General features: G+C 35.6%; 1 protein-coding gene across 1 annotated transcript in view; it reads left to right on the top strand.

Moving 5' to 3' along the window:
- Window positions 1-222: 222 nt before the first annotated feature.
- The window catches only part of LOC131860134 (uncharacterized), a 107056-nt gene continuing 89145 nt past the window's right edge, over window positions 223-18133 (top strand). The window contains exons 1-4 of the mRNA XM_059214507.1: window positions 223-647; window positions 777-845; window positions 958-1026; window positions 1149-1226. Of these exons, the coding sequence (XP_059070490.1) occupies window positions 249-647; window positions 777-845; window positions 958-1026; window positions 1149-1226 (615 nt within the window). The 5' untranslated portion in view covers window positions 223-248. The remainder of the gene's footprint in view (window positions 648-776; window positions 846-957; window positions 1027-1148; window positions 1227-18133) is intronic.

Here is an 18133-nt window from a genome sequence, read left to right as displayed (position 1 = left end):
ATGGTTTAACTTATAGACAAATCACAGATTTGAAAATAACCAAAGCTCATTTATGTCCATATTTTACCAACCCAAAAACAAGAGAACCAATGCAACCTAACCAGAAAAGAATTTCAATTAGGTGGTGTGTGCATCCAGAAATGGCTAGATACTTTTGGGATAGATGGTGGATGGTTTTTGATTATCCACCACATCGTAATTATGAGGTCCCTTTTTATTTTTTGAAGAAATTATACTGTGAGTTTGTAATGAACCAAAAACCAAATTATTTTGATATTAAGTCATTCCAGGGTGTTGGTCGTGGAATGCCACAGCATAGATTAGGGGCACGGAGTAATAATCCCCTACCGGATCCACCCATAGTTCCACTTGTTGCTCCATCGATTCCTGCAGATGTCCAAAATACATCATTCATTTCGACATTAGATGCTTTGACTTCCCTCACAGGGAACCTGAGTGAGCAAGCTGCTCACATGGCATCTGCTCCTCGATGGATGCCACATATGTGTTCGAGTTGTCATGAGACGTGTTTAGGTCCTACTACTGCTGCAGGATCTACTTCAGTTCCAGATGAGCATGATGCAGCAGATGATAGTATGATGACATCTTATATGGATTTTCTTTGCTCGGATGTTCATCTTGACCAGGTATAGATATATATAATATACATGTACATGTCAATGTTTTTATGTACTTTATTAAATATAGGTATAAACTAAGTGCATCTCTTTTTTTATACAATCTAATACTTCATTAAATAAATTTTGTTTATGTAGATAAGGACTACGCCTAATATTAGAGTTAATATTGCATCTACTGGAAGACAACTCGGCACACCTTATGGGGTATAGTATAAATTTATATCTAGACATTGTACTAGATCTTTTTAAGTTAATATGCTATCGTCGTATATTATATAAATTTTCATGTTGATACATTGAATGCTTCTTTCTCCAGGATTCAGGTCATGAGGGACCCTCTACATCACATCAAGAAGAGGGTCTGACTATTGTGACACCATCTATGGTATGTATCTTATAATTCTTAACTTAAATATGAACTCTTACAATATTGTAACTTTACTTGAAATTATTTAGTACACATATATATGTTCACTAAATATGATTTCATTAAATGCATGTATGCAGGTGGACACTACCATTAGGATAGGTTATCCTCATAATTTTGATCAGAGCCAATTTGAACGCACATCGACATCCTTTGAGGTATTAATATGTAATACTTAATTTAATCTTATCTGCATCCTCTCTCTTTTGCAAAGCATCTATAATTGTCTCGTGCTCTTCCATAGAGAGAGTCCATAATTGTTTATTAGCAGGCCTGCCACGATATCTATCCAATTTTATATTAGTTGCCACTACCAAATGTGAGTAATGTATAATCTTTTTCTCTAATTCATAATCTTCAAATGCGGGCAATCCATTCTTTCTTGTTAGATATTTGCGTAGCCAAGTGCCAACAACAACCACAGATCCTGTTGGATAGTCATAACCATCATCATCTACTCGAGGAGTAGTTAGCTTATGTTTTGGCTCTACACATCGAGCCAACCAATACTCTGTCCCCTCTTCATTGTCCTCTGGTGCAACAACAGCATAGACATGTCCTGTGCACAAAACAATTTTATTTTAATATTTAATGAGAAATAAAAACAAAAATATACACTGTAAGATTTCATAAATTTATGTACTATTTAATAAATCAAAACAAATTTCAAAAATAATTTTACCTTGTTGTATAAGATCTGAAATGCGATCATAGTCATTTGATGCAAACATTTGATCCATATCTTCATTAGTTCTTTCATGCGGATCATTTGCATCTATGGGTGTCAATGATCTTTGTTGCCATTCTTCAACCCATTCTTTATTCTCACAAAATTCCCAATCTCCGGAAACACAAAACTGACAAAAGCAAGCAAGTTGCCTTGTGAATATAGTCCATGTGTTTGAATTAGAACTCTTAAACGAATGCCATTTAGTTGATCCAATGATGGTATTACAATCATGCCGAATAGGAATACTATCTTCCTCTATCAACCAGAAGAAACGTCGAATTGCAGAGTTTTCAGTTGATCCTTTTGACAACTTTGAATTGCACCAATCTACAACTGCACGAGCATCTCTGAATTTCACTGCATCCTCGAATTTCAATTGTTCTCTAGCTAGAGCTCTTTTTATACAGGCACCGGCTCCATCGTGTTCCCCCTTACCATGTCCCGCTTCAAAAAAACTCCATAAATGTTGGACATTGGTTATCTTGTGAACTTTGCATAGCCAATAAAACATTCTTGCATTTTTGAATTGTCCAGTGCAGTTATCTGACCATATCATATGTTGTTTCATGTCAATTTCTCTTTCCTTAAGATTATCATAAAATACCTCGAAACAATGTTGGACAAACTCTGAAGGGTGTAATCGATTATCACTAACATAGAAATGATACTCCCTCAAAATTTTTCTGTTATCTTCTGTACTGTCATGGTCATGTCTATATATAATGTGCACAAATATGGCCACTTGCACTGAGTTGTAGTATTGTGATTGAGTTTCCTCTTGTGGTTTTAGAGTATAATTTTCTGCAAAATCCACAACTGATACTATTGTTCCAATTGGAAATGTGTTCTTGCATATGCGAAACTGTCCATCAAGCCATCGGGCATGTTGGGAATGTTTCACATATTTTGGAACAATATGAGTTTTAAACTCACTAATAAATGCATTCACACTATTCTGTTCTGTAATCAATTCTAAACGTTTCCCCATCTTTCCATCCTTTAGAGGGTATTCTATATTTTTAAATCTCCTAACATCAACCATTTTTTGTCCAAACTCAGATGAAACATGTTCATGCAAACATTCACCTATCGAAGAATAGTTCCCACATAAATTGCAAAGACCATAAATGCATGAACTGGAAAGAAATAACTGTTCATTAGGTGGTTTACAAAATAAACTTCCAATAAAATCTTTTATAGTTTCAGGTGGAACATAAACACCACAATCCTGCACAAGATCATTACCATGCAACATACAACGAATATATCGAAAAACATCATAATAGTAACGAAACTGGACATGAGTTTTACAACAACAAGATATTCTTTGTTTATTGATTTTAACATACCAGGGTTTGCATTTTTCAAATGATCTTTGACTAATTCGTAAATTCATTAACACAGATTCATCACTAAATTTTTTAAAGAATTCAGTTTGAGTCATGTCAAGAAGATGTTTTGGATGAGGATCACGAATTTTTGATCCCACCCTTAACTTTAAAACATCTCTAACATTTGATGAAACTCTAGTGTTATCATGCCAAAATTTTATAATTAATTGTTTAGTTTCATCATTTAATTTCATGTCTGACCTTTGAAGTCTACCACTAAAACTCCAACAATGGTTTAGTGGATCAATTTCAATTGTGTCTCTTCTTTTGGCCGCTCTTGACAAGGTTCTACGATGTAAGTTCAAATAGCCACTTATATCACTTAACATTCTTTTATTAACAATCATTTTGTCAACTATAGCAGTCGTTATAACTCTACGTGCTGCATTCTTATCTTTAGATCGACTTGTTTTTCCTATAGAATCGATGGCACTGGCAACAGTAGATACAACTTGCTTATATGATTCATCTTTTCTTTTTGGTTTTGCATAAATACCTATTTTTTTCATGACTTTACGCATTTTTAACATTTTTATTAATTGTAGCATTAATTGACATTGGAATCCTAACTTTTTATTATAGAAAAATTGTTTATATAATCTGTTTGCATGTGTTCTGATTTGTCTCCAAGAAACTAACCCATTAAGATTATCTAGCACATTGCTATCAATAGTAAACAAATTACATTCATTTTCTTTTAGAGATGGTGGTGTAATATTTTCAATTTTTATTTCTTTTCGTATTGGTGTATGAAATTTATATCCAGCTTCATTTAAATCAGCAATTTGATTGGCATCATAGTCATCAGGATTTAAAAACATACCAGGATTCGCATCCACATCAACATTTGCATCAACAGTCATACCCGTGTGTGGTTCTATATTTTTTGCATCCATCATGATGTCTTCAATGGTCTCATCTACAACGGGCACTGAACTAGATGCTTCAAAAGTGTTATTCAATTGCCGTTGTTGTGATCTTCGATCTCTTTGGCGTTTTGCCTCCTTCTCTCTTTGTGCTTGAATTTCGTCCACTGTCATTGTCTTCTTTTTTTTCTTTTGACGTTGCTTAGAACCCATTTTTACAAACTTGTCTTCAAAAAATCGCGTAAAAAATATTAAAAAGTACTGCCAAATGATGTAAAAAATCTTTGTCAGTACGGATTTCAATGATATTGTAGTAAATCGATGCAATCTTTTTTTTTTTTACAGCAACGGTTATTTTAATAACGGGCCCCCGTTATTTTAACAACGGGCCCCCGTTTATAAAACGGGGGCCCGTTATTTAAATAACGGGGGCCCGTTATTAAAACGGGGGCCCGTTGTTAAATCCAACGGGCAGAAAATGAAACGGGCCCCCGTTTTATAAACGGGCCCCCGTTTATAAAACGGGGGCCCGTTATGTAAAATTTGAATTCACAACCCGCCACTTGCCTCGGGATTAGGCCCGGGATAGGCCTGGGATGGCCACACCTGAGACATGAACCTGCAAATTCAAAGCTCCATGAATGAAAGCACAAATATGATGAAATGAAATAGTTTACGTGCCTTTAATCAAAGAATTTTTATACGAAATTGAAACCCATTTCAGATTATACTGTCTAGATTCTAAATATGTAAATTAATTTAAAAATTGATTATTTTAAATATTTTTCATTTAATTTATACTAAATCAGGGTCATAAATTTGAAATATTAACTAATTTTCTTAATTTAATAACTTATTTATTTTAATGAATTTTGAAAAAAAAATTATATGTCATCAATCTACACAAAATTCTTTTCAATTTAAAAAAAAAAAATTTCAAAAAATACTAAGTTTACGTCAAATTATGTGGGTCGTACATGTCAAATTTTTAAAAAGATAATTACGGTCATTAAAAAATTAATTAAAAAAAAAATATTTGAAAAAAAAATACAGAAAAATATGCTCATCAATCTTCAGTGTGTTACAAACCATTTCCCAAAACGGTTTGAGAAAATAATTTTAATTGTGTCAAAAAGTGTGGGTCGTACACATGCATGGTATGGTCCTGAAACAGGCATTTTTAAAACATAGTTTTTAGAACTTCATTCAAAAAGTTATTTTTTATTATGTGGGTATTAAAATAAATTACATATTTGAAAAGTACACTCAGAGAGCTATCTTTTATATTACTGACTTTTTTCAAGATTCAATCTCTAAGTGTTTCAAAATTTAAGCTCAAGTGAGACAAAATCTGAAAAACAGGGAAAACACTTCCACTTTTTGGCCAAAAAGTGGACTCATCTTCTTGCACTGACCCTGCACAACTCCTCTTGTGATAGGTTCATACTTGATACTAGACGGTCAACTATCCCCTTAGGCATAACTGAACTACTAGCCCCACTATCTATCATGCAATTATGAACAATATTATTTCTTATGATTAATGATGGATAAAAAGGGGGAGGATTATTGATTTTCTTTGGATTATGTGCCTCCAAAGGTTGCACTAGGCTTGTAGAAATTGAAGAGACACAACCTTGAATGGTATCCTCTACAACATCCATCCCCTTTAGGGCTTCCTGAAGTAGGTTTATTTGAGATGGGATAGCAAGAGCATCCCACAAGCATACATTGAGGTTAGGCCTCTTCATCTGTTCAACAATATTAAAGGGAACAATAACCTTAGTAGGGACTTGTGTAACAACAAGCTTGCTTTTGATATTATTGGAGCCCTCGTGGCTCCCCTTGTGTGACCCTTTGAGTCAAATCCTTCTCATTATTCGGAGCAGCCACCTTATCATGGGTATTTGGCATTGTAGTTTTCATGGCATCCTGTGGAGTTGGAGCTGCCATGGTAGAATAAATATTAGGGTCTATGGCCCTCTTTTTTGACCTTGTATTGTTGGCTACATTGTCCCCACTTGTCTGATTTATTCCACAAAAATCAACCTCCTGCCAATTCATAAAAGTTGTATATCCTTGTGATGACTAGGACAATCAACAAATTGTTGCTGCCTTGAAGTTGTTGGATCCTCTTGTGCTACCAAGGCCTGAGAAAACTCACCATTCTGACATGAGGTCTGATTATGTGGCTGATTGCATGGGACACACCAATCTTGTTCCTGAGAAAGATTGTTTTGTGTTGGCACTAATGCCTTTGAGGTGCTTGCAGTTGTGGGATTCAAACTGTTCAAGGGCCTAACATTGCTCCATTGGTTCTACCCTTGAAAGTTAGGCCTTTGTTGTTGATAGTTCTGATTTGATGCTTGATAAGGCTTGTTGTTAGTCTATGGTAACTTCCTTTTGACTAAGACCAATTCATTTCCATACTCCTATAGTTTTTATTGTAATGGAATGATCATTTCCTACATTGAGGCCTCGAGGGAGGCCTGCAACTCCTTAATCTCAAAAGATAAGGGGGAGGGTGTAGGTGTGAGCAAATGGCTTGTGGAAACTACTAGAATAGGAGCCTCTGGGAATAGAGGCATTGGAGGCCTAGGGGACAACTTCCCGACTTATACTAAATAATTTTTTGCTCTTATGGAAATATCATAAGCTAATGGGAGATTGTCTACTCCCATTGACTATATCATGGCAACAATGTCACTGTTCAAGGCCCTTAAGTAGTATAGGAATGTGTGATTTGATGATGACTTCATAATAGCAGGGATTCTATCCCATGTCTTTTAGAATCTATAGTTGAAGTTCGTCATGAACTCATGAGGAGCCCTCTTGATTGTGGTCAGCTGCTCCATAAGTGATAGATGATCACTTTTGTCTTCAAAATGCTCGCATAGCTTTTCTCCTAACTCATCCTAATTGTGAATGGAGTTAGGAGCTAGCCCTCTATACCATTGGAGAGATTTTCCCTTGAATAAGGAGGCAAGAAGACTCACTAAAACATTGTCTTCAGTGACATCAAACATAGTGCAAATGCTTGACACATCTTGTTTGTGATCCTCAGAGAGGTAGATGTCTCTCTCGTGAAATATGGAATAACATTCAAGGCTGCCACTAGAATATCATTCTTTTGGGAAATAACCAAGGGGTTGCCACCATTAAAGGTGACAAATGTATATACTCTTGGAATTGCCATAGAAAATAGGGGTCTATTGATATGGATGGAAGGGCCCTTAGGTCGTGTTAATCTTCATATAAGAGGGATAGAGAGGGATCTTGAAGGTTTTCATACTTTTGCTTGAGTTCCCCTAGCAGGAGACAAATAATGTTTATCCCTTTTACTCCTATAATTTGAATAAGGGACTTGGATAAATTAAAAGATACCTATAGATGATGATCTGGTTTGTCTTCTTAGCATAGGCTGCAACTGGTATTATCAAGAGTTTGAATTTGTCCTTAAGAGAGTCACTAGGTATGTGATTTGCTGCCTCCAAAGGATGAGTTGTTGATAAACACACCGACTATCAACAAAGATATGACCAATGACTAAGAGTTTGTACCCCAGATGGTCATCTATGAACTAAAAGTTCAACACTCCCATCGCATGTGCCAAAATTTGTTGTCACAAAAGTTTGCACCCTTGATGACCCAAGAAACCTTGATCATCAACCTTGTGAAACATTGAATCAACCTCTCAAGTGTGGGACCTTGCTAAATGTGAGGTTGAATCTCTAGAGAAGGCCAACTTCCTCTTCAATCAAAGATGCAGGGTGTTGGACCAACCCAACACTGATAAATCATATTCTACTAATTCTGAGGGAAAAGGGAGAAAGAAGGGAAACTGAAAGAAGGGAAATATAGTTTGCACCTAGATAGAATGTGATCTTCCTACCTATAGCTGCACATGACATTAATGAAAACAACTAAGAGCATGCACAACTTTCTATCTTAATTACTTTTCTAAAGCTTGAGTGAAGGTCATAATTCTTATGAGGATCAAAAGGAGGTGCAATTAGCTCATAGATGAATCTCTAAGAGGGATTAACACAGTCACATATACTCAAAAAACAAACTAAAACGCATTTAGACAAAAAGGTAAGACATTACAAAAGTTATCCAAATTGAAAGTAGGCAAAATAGCTAACTTAATTAACGCAAAGACAAGATTTTTTTTTATAAATGCAGAGAAAACAAGGTTCCTTTTCCAAAAGAAAAAGAAGAGAAGATCCTAAGAATAGGCTACAAAATTGTCTCTATAGTTCAGGCATAACTGAGATGGTTATAATCAAGAAAGCCTAACCCTAACCAGGGTTAGTTTACAAAAATATCTTAGAGGGGAGAAGATTAGATAGACATATTTGATAGCATGTTAAAAAAACCTCTAAAGATTTCCTCTAGCCTAGGAAAGAGAAAAATCACCCATCAGTCAAGTAATCCATGTCAACAAGCATGGCCAAGCATACTTGTAGGGACAAAAAGTCTTTGTTGTGCATTGAAGGTGGTATGGTGGCATAAAAAATTGGCCTATAGGGTCCAATCTGGAGTAAAGAAGGTGATCCCTAGCGGTTGGATGAGAATCTAACCAAGAATGAGGTGCTAACTGAGTAGGAAGAACATCTCAAACATTAGGTCGACAACAACCTACCTACAAAATTTTAAATGCTAATGGCTCAAAGGAAGTTCAAAGGCTAGCCATCGTTCAGGAAATCTCACGCACAAATGGACACGTGAGATCTCACTATGAGAGTGCCAGTGGGGCCAATGAAAGAAATAGTCATGGTCATTTGATTGGGCTTCAATTGATCATCGACGATCATGACTGTGCATTGAGACAACTAGCCCCACTCCAAGAATTTTGGAGTAAAATGGCCTTTCGGCCAAACAAAATTGCCCTTTTTCGCCATGAGAAATCTTGGCAGAAAGCCCTCTATGTGAAAATTGGGCCCATCGAGCCGATAAATTCATTTGCCACTACTAACATGGTCGTTGAGTCATCAGGCCCATTATCTACCCTTTGACCCTCTTATCCCACACTTGCTGCTTGGACCTCAACTTTCCCCTGCGGGATAATGGGGAAAGTCTTTCCCATACTCTTTTCTTATCCCACACTAGCCATCTCTTGTGCTTTAACTAAGTGCGTGATAAGGGGGAGAACCCATGCACCGTCCCATAGGACCTTGACTTTACCCTACGGGATAAGGGGGTAAGCCTTCCTTGCTTTGTCATTTCTTATCTCGCACAATACTTCATACTTGTCTCTTTGGCACATTTTTCCTTGATCATTGTGCAACGCGGGATAAGGGGAACCTTATCCACAACATTAGTTTGTTACTATTAATCTTAGAGGATTTGGTTAATACTGAGAGGGGGGTGAATCGATATTAATAATAATTTAAAACTTAAAACTTGAACTTATAAAACTTCACCAAATCAATCATAAACTAGTAATAAGCTCTTTACCATTACCGGTAATCATTGATAATCAACTGTTAAACTGCTTTAACAAAACTGCTCAATAAGTGTTCATCAACATGCATAAACTAAAAGTAAATCAAATCAACACATTAGAAACATTCACCACATGAACACCATATTTTTCATGTGGAAACCCAAATAGGGAAAAACCACGGTGGGAATTGGTACCCACAAAAATTGTGAACTCTTTTGGAATGTGCCCTATTAAGAGCCTAGCGCGGTTAGGAGAAAACCCTTTTAGGAGTCACCTAGTTAAGGGATGTAGATGATGAGCCCTGTTAGAAGATTTGACCTATTAGGATCAACCTCGCAAGAGGATTTAACACTCAGATGTTGAGCTACCTAGTTAAGGGATTTACAATGAAAGGCATGTTAGGACCTACCCGGTTAAGGGATTTTGACTGTTACAACTGTTAGGGAACAACCATGAATAATCTTGGTATAACACTTAACTGCTTGCTTGATCATATCCAATTTTGATCCAAATCTGCTACACTAGCAGATCTCTCATACTCTAGTTCGGCTTCACACTCTTCTCAAAAATGACCGACATAACAAACATCAACTATACCCACCTAAATAACCTTTACAACTTAATCGGTTACAAAACCCTAAGACTTACAACATAGATCATCACTGGTCTTTTACAACTCATTACAGATCATCATTAATCATCATATGGATCATTACAATCAATTACAAATCAGTTACAATTATTGAATGATCACCGCACCTTGATCTGATACAAAGTCAAACCCTTAGAACACTCTTCTAAGCGCTTCATTGTTTCCCAAGAAATTCCATCTTCAAACACACCAAAACATCATTCAAACACTTCATGTGGTTCTACCCACGTCATCACCAACATTTAAACTTGACGTAGATCACCGCCAAGCCAAAAATCATTACCGGTTAAGAGAATTATTTAGCAGTCCTTAAACCCTAGCAAAAATATAACAAAAATCATAAACATGACTTTGAGTAACCAAAACATGATGCGGTTCTGGTCAAAAATACTTTACAACAATACAAACTCACATTCCAAACCGCAACACTACAATCATCACCAATCACTAGATCTAATCAAAACATTTCCTCATTTACTGGTTAAGGTCCTAATTCCCAGTTTCCTATTTCTTTACCAGTAACCTCTTTTTGGTAGACCAAAAAGACTAAGATGACAAAATACAACATAGTAAACATCAGTTTCCATCAATGACAACACAAATAACTGATCAAAGTCATCCAATCATGCAATCAAAATCTCTTCATCACAATGTCATCACAATTACTCCTTTACTAGAATCAATCATTTACTAGTTTAGTCTGTATCAGTTATGCCAATCATGCCAATAGTTACCCCGCATGACCCTTATCCATTGAAGCTCTCCCTGTGAGATAACAAAAAGAACACCTATGCCTTGCAACATCTTATCCTGCACGACCCTTTTCTTTGCCTTCTTCGCCTTGTAGGATAAGAAAATTTCTTATCGTTCTTATCCTGCACGAAGTTGCATTAAAGCTTTATCTCAGTGAGGGGTAAGGAGGGGGAGAATTATCCTTGCTTTGTTCTCTTATCTTGCATGACCCTTATGATCACTTGTTTCACCCTATGGGATAACAAAAAGAAGCCCTGCCTTGCCACCAGCCAGTAAAAATAATTAGACTGGCTCACCAATGACAGGGAAGCTCTCCAGTTGTTGAAAATTAAGTGAGTTGATCAGTTGGCCTGGTCAACTCAAAAATAGAAATGGAGCCCAAAAGAAAAGGCAAAAAAGGTCCTTTGCACCTGCCAATAGTGTGTTAGGTCCTGGAGACAACTGAGAGGGGGGGTGAATCAGTTGTCTAATAAATTTAAACCAAGAACAACTTATCCAAACTTAATGCTTAATACCAATGAACCAAACTTTATGCCGGTAGACAATTTATCAGTTAATTGCAATATTGGTAAGATTAATGCATGAAACAGAGAGACAATAACATCCACAACACATAACACCAATATTTGTACGTGGAAACCATGTAAGGGGAAAAACCATGGTGGGAAACCTTACCCACAATTAGATGATACTACTATAGATAGTATGTGTATACAAATGGGGTCTGCACATGCAGCAAAGCCAAGTGCCTAGAGCTCACTACTCAAACACAAATGGGAGTCACACTGACTACAATTGGATGGTTAAATCCAATAATAATGTACTGCTCAAAATAACATCTTCATATGATGGATTCAGTACCGGTGTGGTTCTGATATGCCTTCATAAAAAACCTTCCTTCACCTTCAAATGATGTCTGTGTGTATAGCTCTTCTTATTCTCACATATACCTTCTTATAATTCCTTTTTCCAATCTCATATCGATCTTACAAATAAGATCTTACATATATACCATAACCTAAGACCAATTTTAGTAAGTAGGATCTAAAAGATATTACAATAAAACAATTTACAAGTAAATCAGTAACCGATGCAATATCTGATTCAACATGTTGGCTTAATGCATTTTCAATGATAATAAATCATCTCTATAGTGTGTTGTGCTGATCTGGAATAGATAAGCCTCTCGGTGCTTATTATAGACCTATTTGCCAGTAACAACAAATATGTAAACTCGAATATACCAATGAACAAATATCCAAGACAAAGTGTCCAAACGATGTCTTCAACATAACCAAGTGTTTTCCATGTCATTCCAAGTGCCGGTGAACAATATATCCTGTCGGTGTACCAGATAGTGATGATTGTGCATAAGTCACTTGCTTGCCGGTGAACATTTGCCAATTCTCCAAAGTGCCAGAGTTGATAAGTGTTAATAGATGTTGACATCAATGACAAAACCATATCAACATATCCAAAATACCAACAATCTCCCCCTTTTGCATTGATGGCAACACAAGATGGAAAAACCATCAAAGTGCCAAAATAGAAATGCCAAGTACCAAAACCCAACAATCTCTTAAATGAGATTATAACCAGAAATCAAAATTTAGATAAAAAGAGTAATCAATCTCTCCCAAAGTAACAATCACTCCTCCTAGGAGTAACATGAGTTTTCCTTGTGTTTTTCCATATCAATCTCTCCCCCTTTAACATCAAATGTCAAAGCCAATAAAAAAACCAGGTTCAAATACAAAATACCAACCAATTCAATATACCAACTACTCCCCCTGAGAAGTAGCTTACCTCATCAAAGCCAGAGTAAAAGATTTCTCTATTAATTCTGTCGGTTGATGACAAACATCAACTGTCTAAGTCTCTACCAGTGGGGGTATGACCCCAAGCTAATCTCTTAGATATTCAAAAGTCTCCTCAAGTAAAGGCTTAGTGAAAATATCTACAATCTGCTCTTTAGTATTCACATAAACTAGTTTTACTTCTTTTGCTTCAACATTCTCCTTTAGAAAATTCAATTTGATAGAAACATGTTTAGTTTTAGAATGTAGTACAGGATTCTTAGATATATCAATTGTTGTTGTGTTATCACAATAGATAGTTATAGGTTCCTTGCATTTTACCTTTATGTCCTTCAACATTTGCTTAAGCCATAATACCTGTGTACAGTTAGTTGTTGCTGCAACATATTCTGATTTTGCTATTGATAAAGATGTGCAACTTTGTTTCTTACTCAACCAAGAAATTAATCTACTTCCAAGAAAAAATGCTCCACCAGTGGTGCTTTCTCTATCATCCACATCTCCTTCCCAATTTACATCTGTGTATGCACATAATTCAAAGTTTTCATCTCTAGGATACCATAGGCCAAGATTTGTAGTGCCTTGTAAGTACCGAAAAATCCTTTTTACTATTGATTCATGATTTTCTCTAGGATTACTTTGAAATCTTGAAAAAATACATATTGCATTCATAATATTAGGTCTTGTTTTTGTCAAATATAGTAAACCTCCTATCATAGATTTGTACCTAGTCAGATTAATAGGTGTAGATTCATCCCTTAGTGATAGTTTGTCATTTATAGTCATAGGTGTGCTTACTGGTTTAGAGTTCTCCATCCCAAATTTCTTTAGTAACTCCTCCAAGTACTTAGATTGACTTAAGAATATACCTTTATCAGTCTGTGAAATCTACAATCCTAAAAAGAATTTTATCTCTCCAATCATAGACATTTCAAATTCTTGTTGCATTTCAATAGAAAAGTCTTTACATAAACCATCTTCTCCTCCAAAGATTATATCATCAACAAAAACTTCTATAACCAATATGTCATCATTAGTCACTTTATAGTATAAAGTGTTGTCAGCATTACCTTTAGAAAAACCAATCTTCAAAAGATATGTATCCAATCTAGCATACCAAGCTCTTGGAGCTTGCTTCAACCCATACAAAGCTTTCCTTAACTTGCAAACCATATTTTTGTTATCTGTCAAAGAAAATCCATCAGGTTGCTCAATGTAAACTTATTCTTCAAGATCTCCATTCAGAAATGCACATTTAATATCCATTTGATATACTTTGTAGTTTTTGTGTGTTGCAAAAGCCAAGAATCATCTGTCTATCTCAATTATAGCTATTGGTGCAAAGGTTTCATTATAATCAATTCCTTCTTTCTGAGAATATCCCTTACACACTAGTCTTGCTTTATTTCTGTTTACCTTACCATCTTCATTAAGTTTGTTTCTGAATACCCATTTTGTTCCAATTACATTTTTGTCTTTAGGCCGGGGAACTAATGTCCATGTGTTATTCTTTTCAATTTGTTCTAATTCTTCTTCCATAGCTTTAATCCAGTGTTTATCTTCACATGCCTCATTAATTGATGATGGTTCAATTTGAGAAATAAGACATACCTCTTCATTTGCCAGTCTTCCTCTTGTCATAACTCCTTAATACTTGTTCCCAATTATCTAATTTTCAGCATGGTTCAATCTTACATACCAGGCTATCTTCATTTGCTTCTGTTCTTCAGTTACAGTGGAATTTTCAGATGATACCGGTGTAACTGGATCTTCATTTTGTATCAGTGGGTTCAATGTAGGTTCATTTGTCAGTATTTTTGTTGTTGGTTCAAAGTCTATATACCTTGAAGTTCCTCTAAACTGTTCATCAATCTTCACATTTATACTCTCAACAATTTTCTGCAATCTCTTGTTAAAACATCTATATGCCTTGCTCTTAGATGAATAATCAAGAAATATTCCTTCATCACTTCTAGGATCAAATTTGCCAATATACTAATCTCTTCTAATATAGCATTTAATTCCAAATATTTTGAAATATTTAAGAGTAGGAGTAATACCAAACCACAGTTCATGAGGGGTCTTACCGGTTTCACCTTTGATGTGAACTATGTTGAATGTATAGATTGTTGTTCTTACTGCCTCTCTCCAATATACATGTGGTAGAATTGCTTCAGATAACATACTTCTAGCTACATCCAAGATAGTTTTTTTTTTCCTTTCTACAACTCCATTCTGTTGTGGTGTCCGGGGTGCTGATAATTGTCTTTTGATTCCATTTACTTCACAAAATGTATTAAATTCCTTAGATGTAAATTCACCTCCTTGATCTGATCTCAGACATTTGATTTTCTTCTCGGTTTCATTTTCTACCATTGCCTTGAATAGTTTGAATTTCCCAAGTGCTTCTAATTTTTCTCTGAGAAAAGTAACGCAACACATTCTAGAATAGTCATCAATGATTAGTATGAAATATCTATCACCTTGTAAGCTTTTAGTTCTAGTTGGGCCACATAAATCAGTATGAATTAAGTCAAGAGTGTTATTGGATTTTTCTGGAATACTTTTGAAAGATGCTCTAACTTGTTTTCCAAATTGACATTCCTTACATACCGGATTGTGAGGTTTAACAATATTAGGTAAATCTCTAACTACTTTAGTAGTACTGATTTTCACAATGAAATCAAAATTTACACGACAACATCTCTTATGCCATAGCCAACTTTCATCAATATGTGCAATCAAGCATGTCTTTTCACTGTTGCTCAAATGAAAGATATTACCTCTACTTTGATTACCGGTTGCAATTTCCAAACCAGTTTTGTTCATAATTTTGCATTTCCCATTCTTGAGTTGTAACTAAAATCCTTTTTCAACTAATTGACCAACACTCAAAAGATTATGCTTTAAACCTTCAACATAGTAAACATTGTCGGTATTATGCTTACCATCAAGAGATATAGTACCTTTTCCTTTGATCAAACAAGCTTTATCATCTCCAAATCTTACTAGACCTTCATTATATTTTTGAAAGTTCAAGAATTTACCTTTATCGCCAGTCATATGATGTGAACATTGTGAATCAATGATCCATTCATCCTTAACTTCAACTTTAGCTGCCAGGGCCTACTCTACCAGTTGAACAGTAGGTGTCGGTTGATCTTCTGTTATAGCAGCAAAAACCCATCCATTGTCTACTGGATCCTCATTAGAATCATCAGTGACTCCTTCATCAGCAAGATAACAAGATTTATCTTTATTCTTCTTAAATCTGTATCTCTGATATTCAGAGTTGGGCTTTTATGTTCTTCTAGCTTCTTCTCTTAATCTAGCATGTCTATCAGGGCATCTTGAAGCCATATGACCAATCTTATTACAGTTGAAACATTTAAAGGGTGTTTTACCTTTATACTTACTTCCAACTGGACCTTTAGGCATCTTCCTTGCAAATAGTGCTTCAAGTTCTTCAAGTTCTCTTGCATAAAAGGCTTTCCAATCAGACTTGTCAAACAATGGTGCAGATGACGTTGATGCCTTAAAAGATAAATCTATCTTTATAGTAGCAACATGACCAAATTCCTCAATTTCAAAGGCTGAAAGTTTTTCAATCAATGTATCCCTAGTTACTGATGTATTAGGCATTGTTCTTAACTCATTTATAGCAGTAACTTTCATTTTGTATGTCGATGGAAATCCTCTTAAAACTTTTGAAACAATTTGATCTTCACTTAAGGTTCCTCCACAACATTTAATACCCAAAACAATTTCATTAACTCTTTCCATAAAAGCATAAATCCTTTCATCTTCTTCCATTTTCAGATTTTCATACCTGACTCAAAAGCTTTCAATTTTTGCAATTTTGACTGTGGAATCTCCTTCATTCAATGTTTCCAAATGGTCTCAAATAGCTTTAGCAGTAGATCTATCTGATAATCCCATGATTTTCTGATCTGATAATGCGCTCAAAAGTGCTTCTCTTGCTTTGCAATCATTTTCTTCATCTTTTCCTAAGGTAGGTGGATTAGGCTAATTTTGAGTAGAAGTATAGCCATTCTTTGTAACTTCCCAAATGTCCTTTCCAATGCAATTCAGATGTGTCTCCATCCCGATCTTCCATATGCCATAGTTGGTTCCATCAAGTTTAGGACTGTCCTTCATGAAATAGTTAGAAGACATTGGATCTCTTCAAGCTATTAAACTTTTGCAAAAGAGGACTAGGCTCTGATACCAATTGTTAGGTCCCATAGACAACTAAGAGGTGGGGGTGAATCAATTGTCTAATAAATTTAAACCAAAAACAACTTATCCAAACTTAATGCTTAATACCGGTGAACCAAACTTTATGTTGGTAGATAGTTTATCAGTTAATTGTGGTATCGGTAAAGATTAATGCATGAAATAGAGAGACAATAACATCCACAACACATAGAACCAATATTTGTACGTGGAAACCCTATAAGGGGAAAAACCACGGTGGGAAACCTTACCCACAATCAGATGATACTACTGCAGATAGTATGTGTATACAAATGGGGTCTCCACATGCAGAAAGGCCAAGTGCCTAGAGCTCACTACTCAAACACAAATGGGAGTCACACCGACTACAATTGGATGGTTAAATCCAATAATAATGCACTACTCAAAATAGCATCTTCATATGTTGGATTCAGTACCGGTGTAGTTCTGATATGCCTTCAAAAAAAATCTTCCTTCACCTTCAAATGATGTCTGTGTGTATAGCTCTACTTATGCTCACATATACCTTCTTATAATTCCTTTTTCCAATCGCATATCGATCTTACAAATAAGATCTTACATATATACCATAACCTAAGACCAATTTTAGTAGGTCGGCTCTAAAAGTTACTACAAGAAAATAATTTACAAATCAATAACCGATGCAATATCCAATTCAACATGTTAGCTTAATGCATTTTCAACAATAACAAGTCATCTCTATAGCGTGTCGTGCTGATCTGGAATAGATAAGCCTATCGGTACTTATTCTAGACCTATTTATCGATAACAACAAATATGTAAACTCGAATATACCAATGAACAAATCTCCAAGACAAAGTGTCCAAATGATTTCTTCAGCATAACCAAGTGTTTTACATGTCATTCCAAGTACTGGTGAACAATATATCCTGTCGGTGTACCAAATACCGGTGACTGTGCATAAGTCACTTGCTTGCCGGTGAACATTTGCCAATTCTCCAAAGTGCCAGAGTTAATAAGTGTTAATAGGTGTTGACATCAATGACAAAACCATATCAACATATCCAAAATACCAACATAGTGCGCATAACACGAAGGTTATGCATTTCCCAGAACAATAGGCCAACCAAAATCATATAACATGAAGGTTATGCAGAAACTCTAGAATCAAAACATTAGGCCCCCCCTG

The sequence above is a fragment of the Cryptomeria japonica genome, chromosome 11 (assembly GCF_030272615.1).
Source record: "Cryptomeria japonica chromosome 11, Sugi_1.0, whole genome shotgun sequence".
In the NCBI taxonomy this organism is placed as follows: Eukaryota; Viridiplantae; Streptophyta; class Pinopsida; order Cupressales; family Cupressaceae; genus Cryptomeria; species Cryptomeria japonica.
The sequence above is the reverse complement of the archived record's forward strand: the minus strand, read 5'-3'. Positions and strand labels throughout refer to the sequence as shown.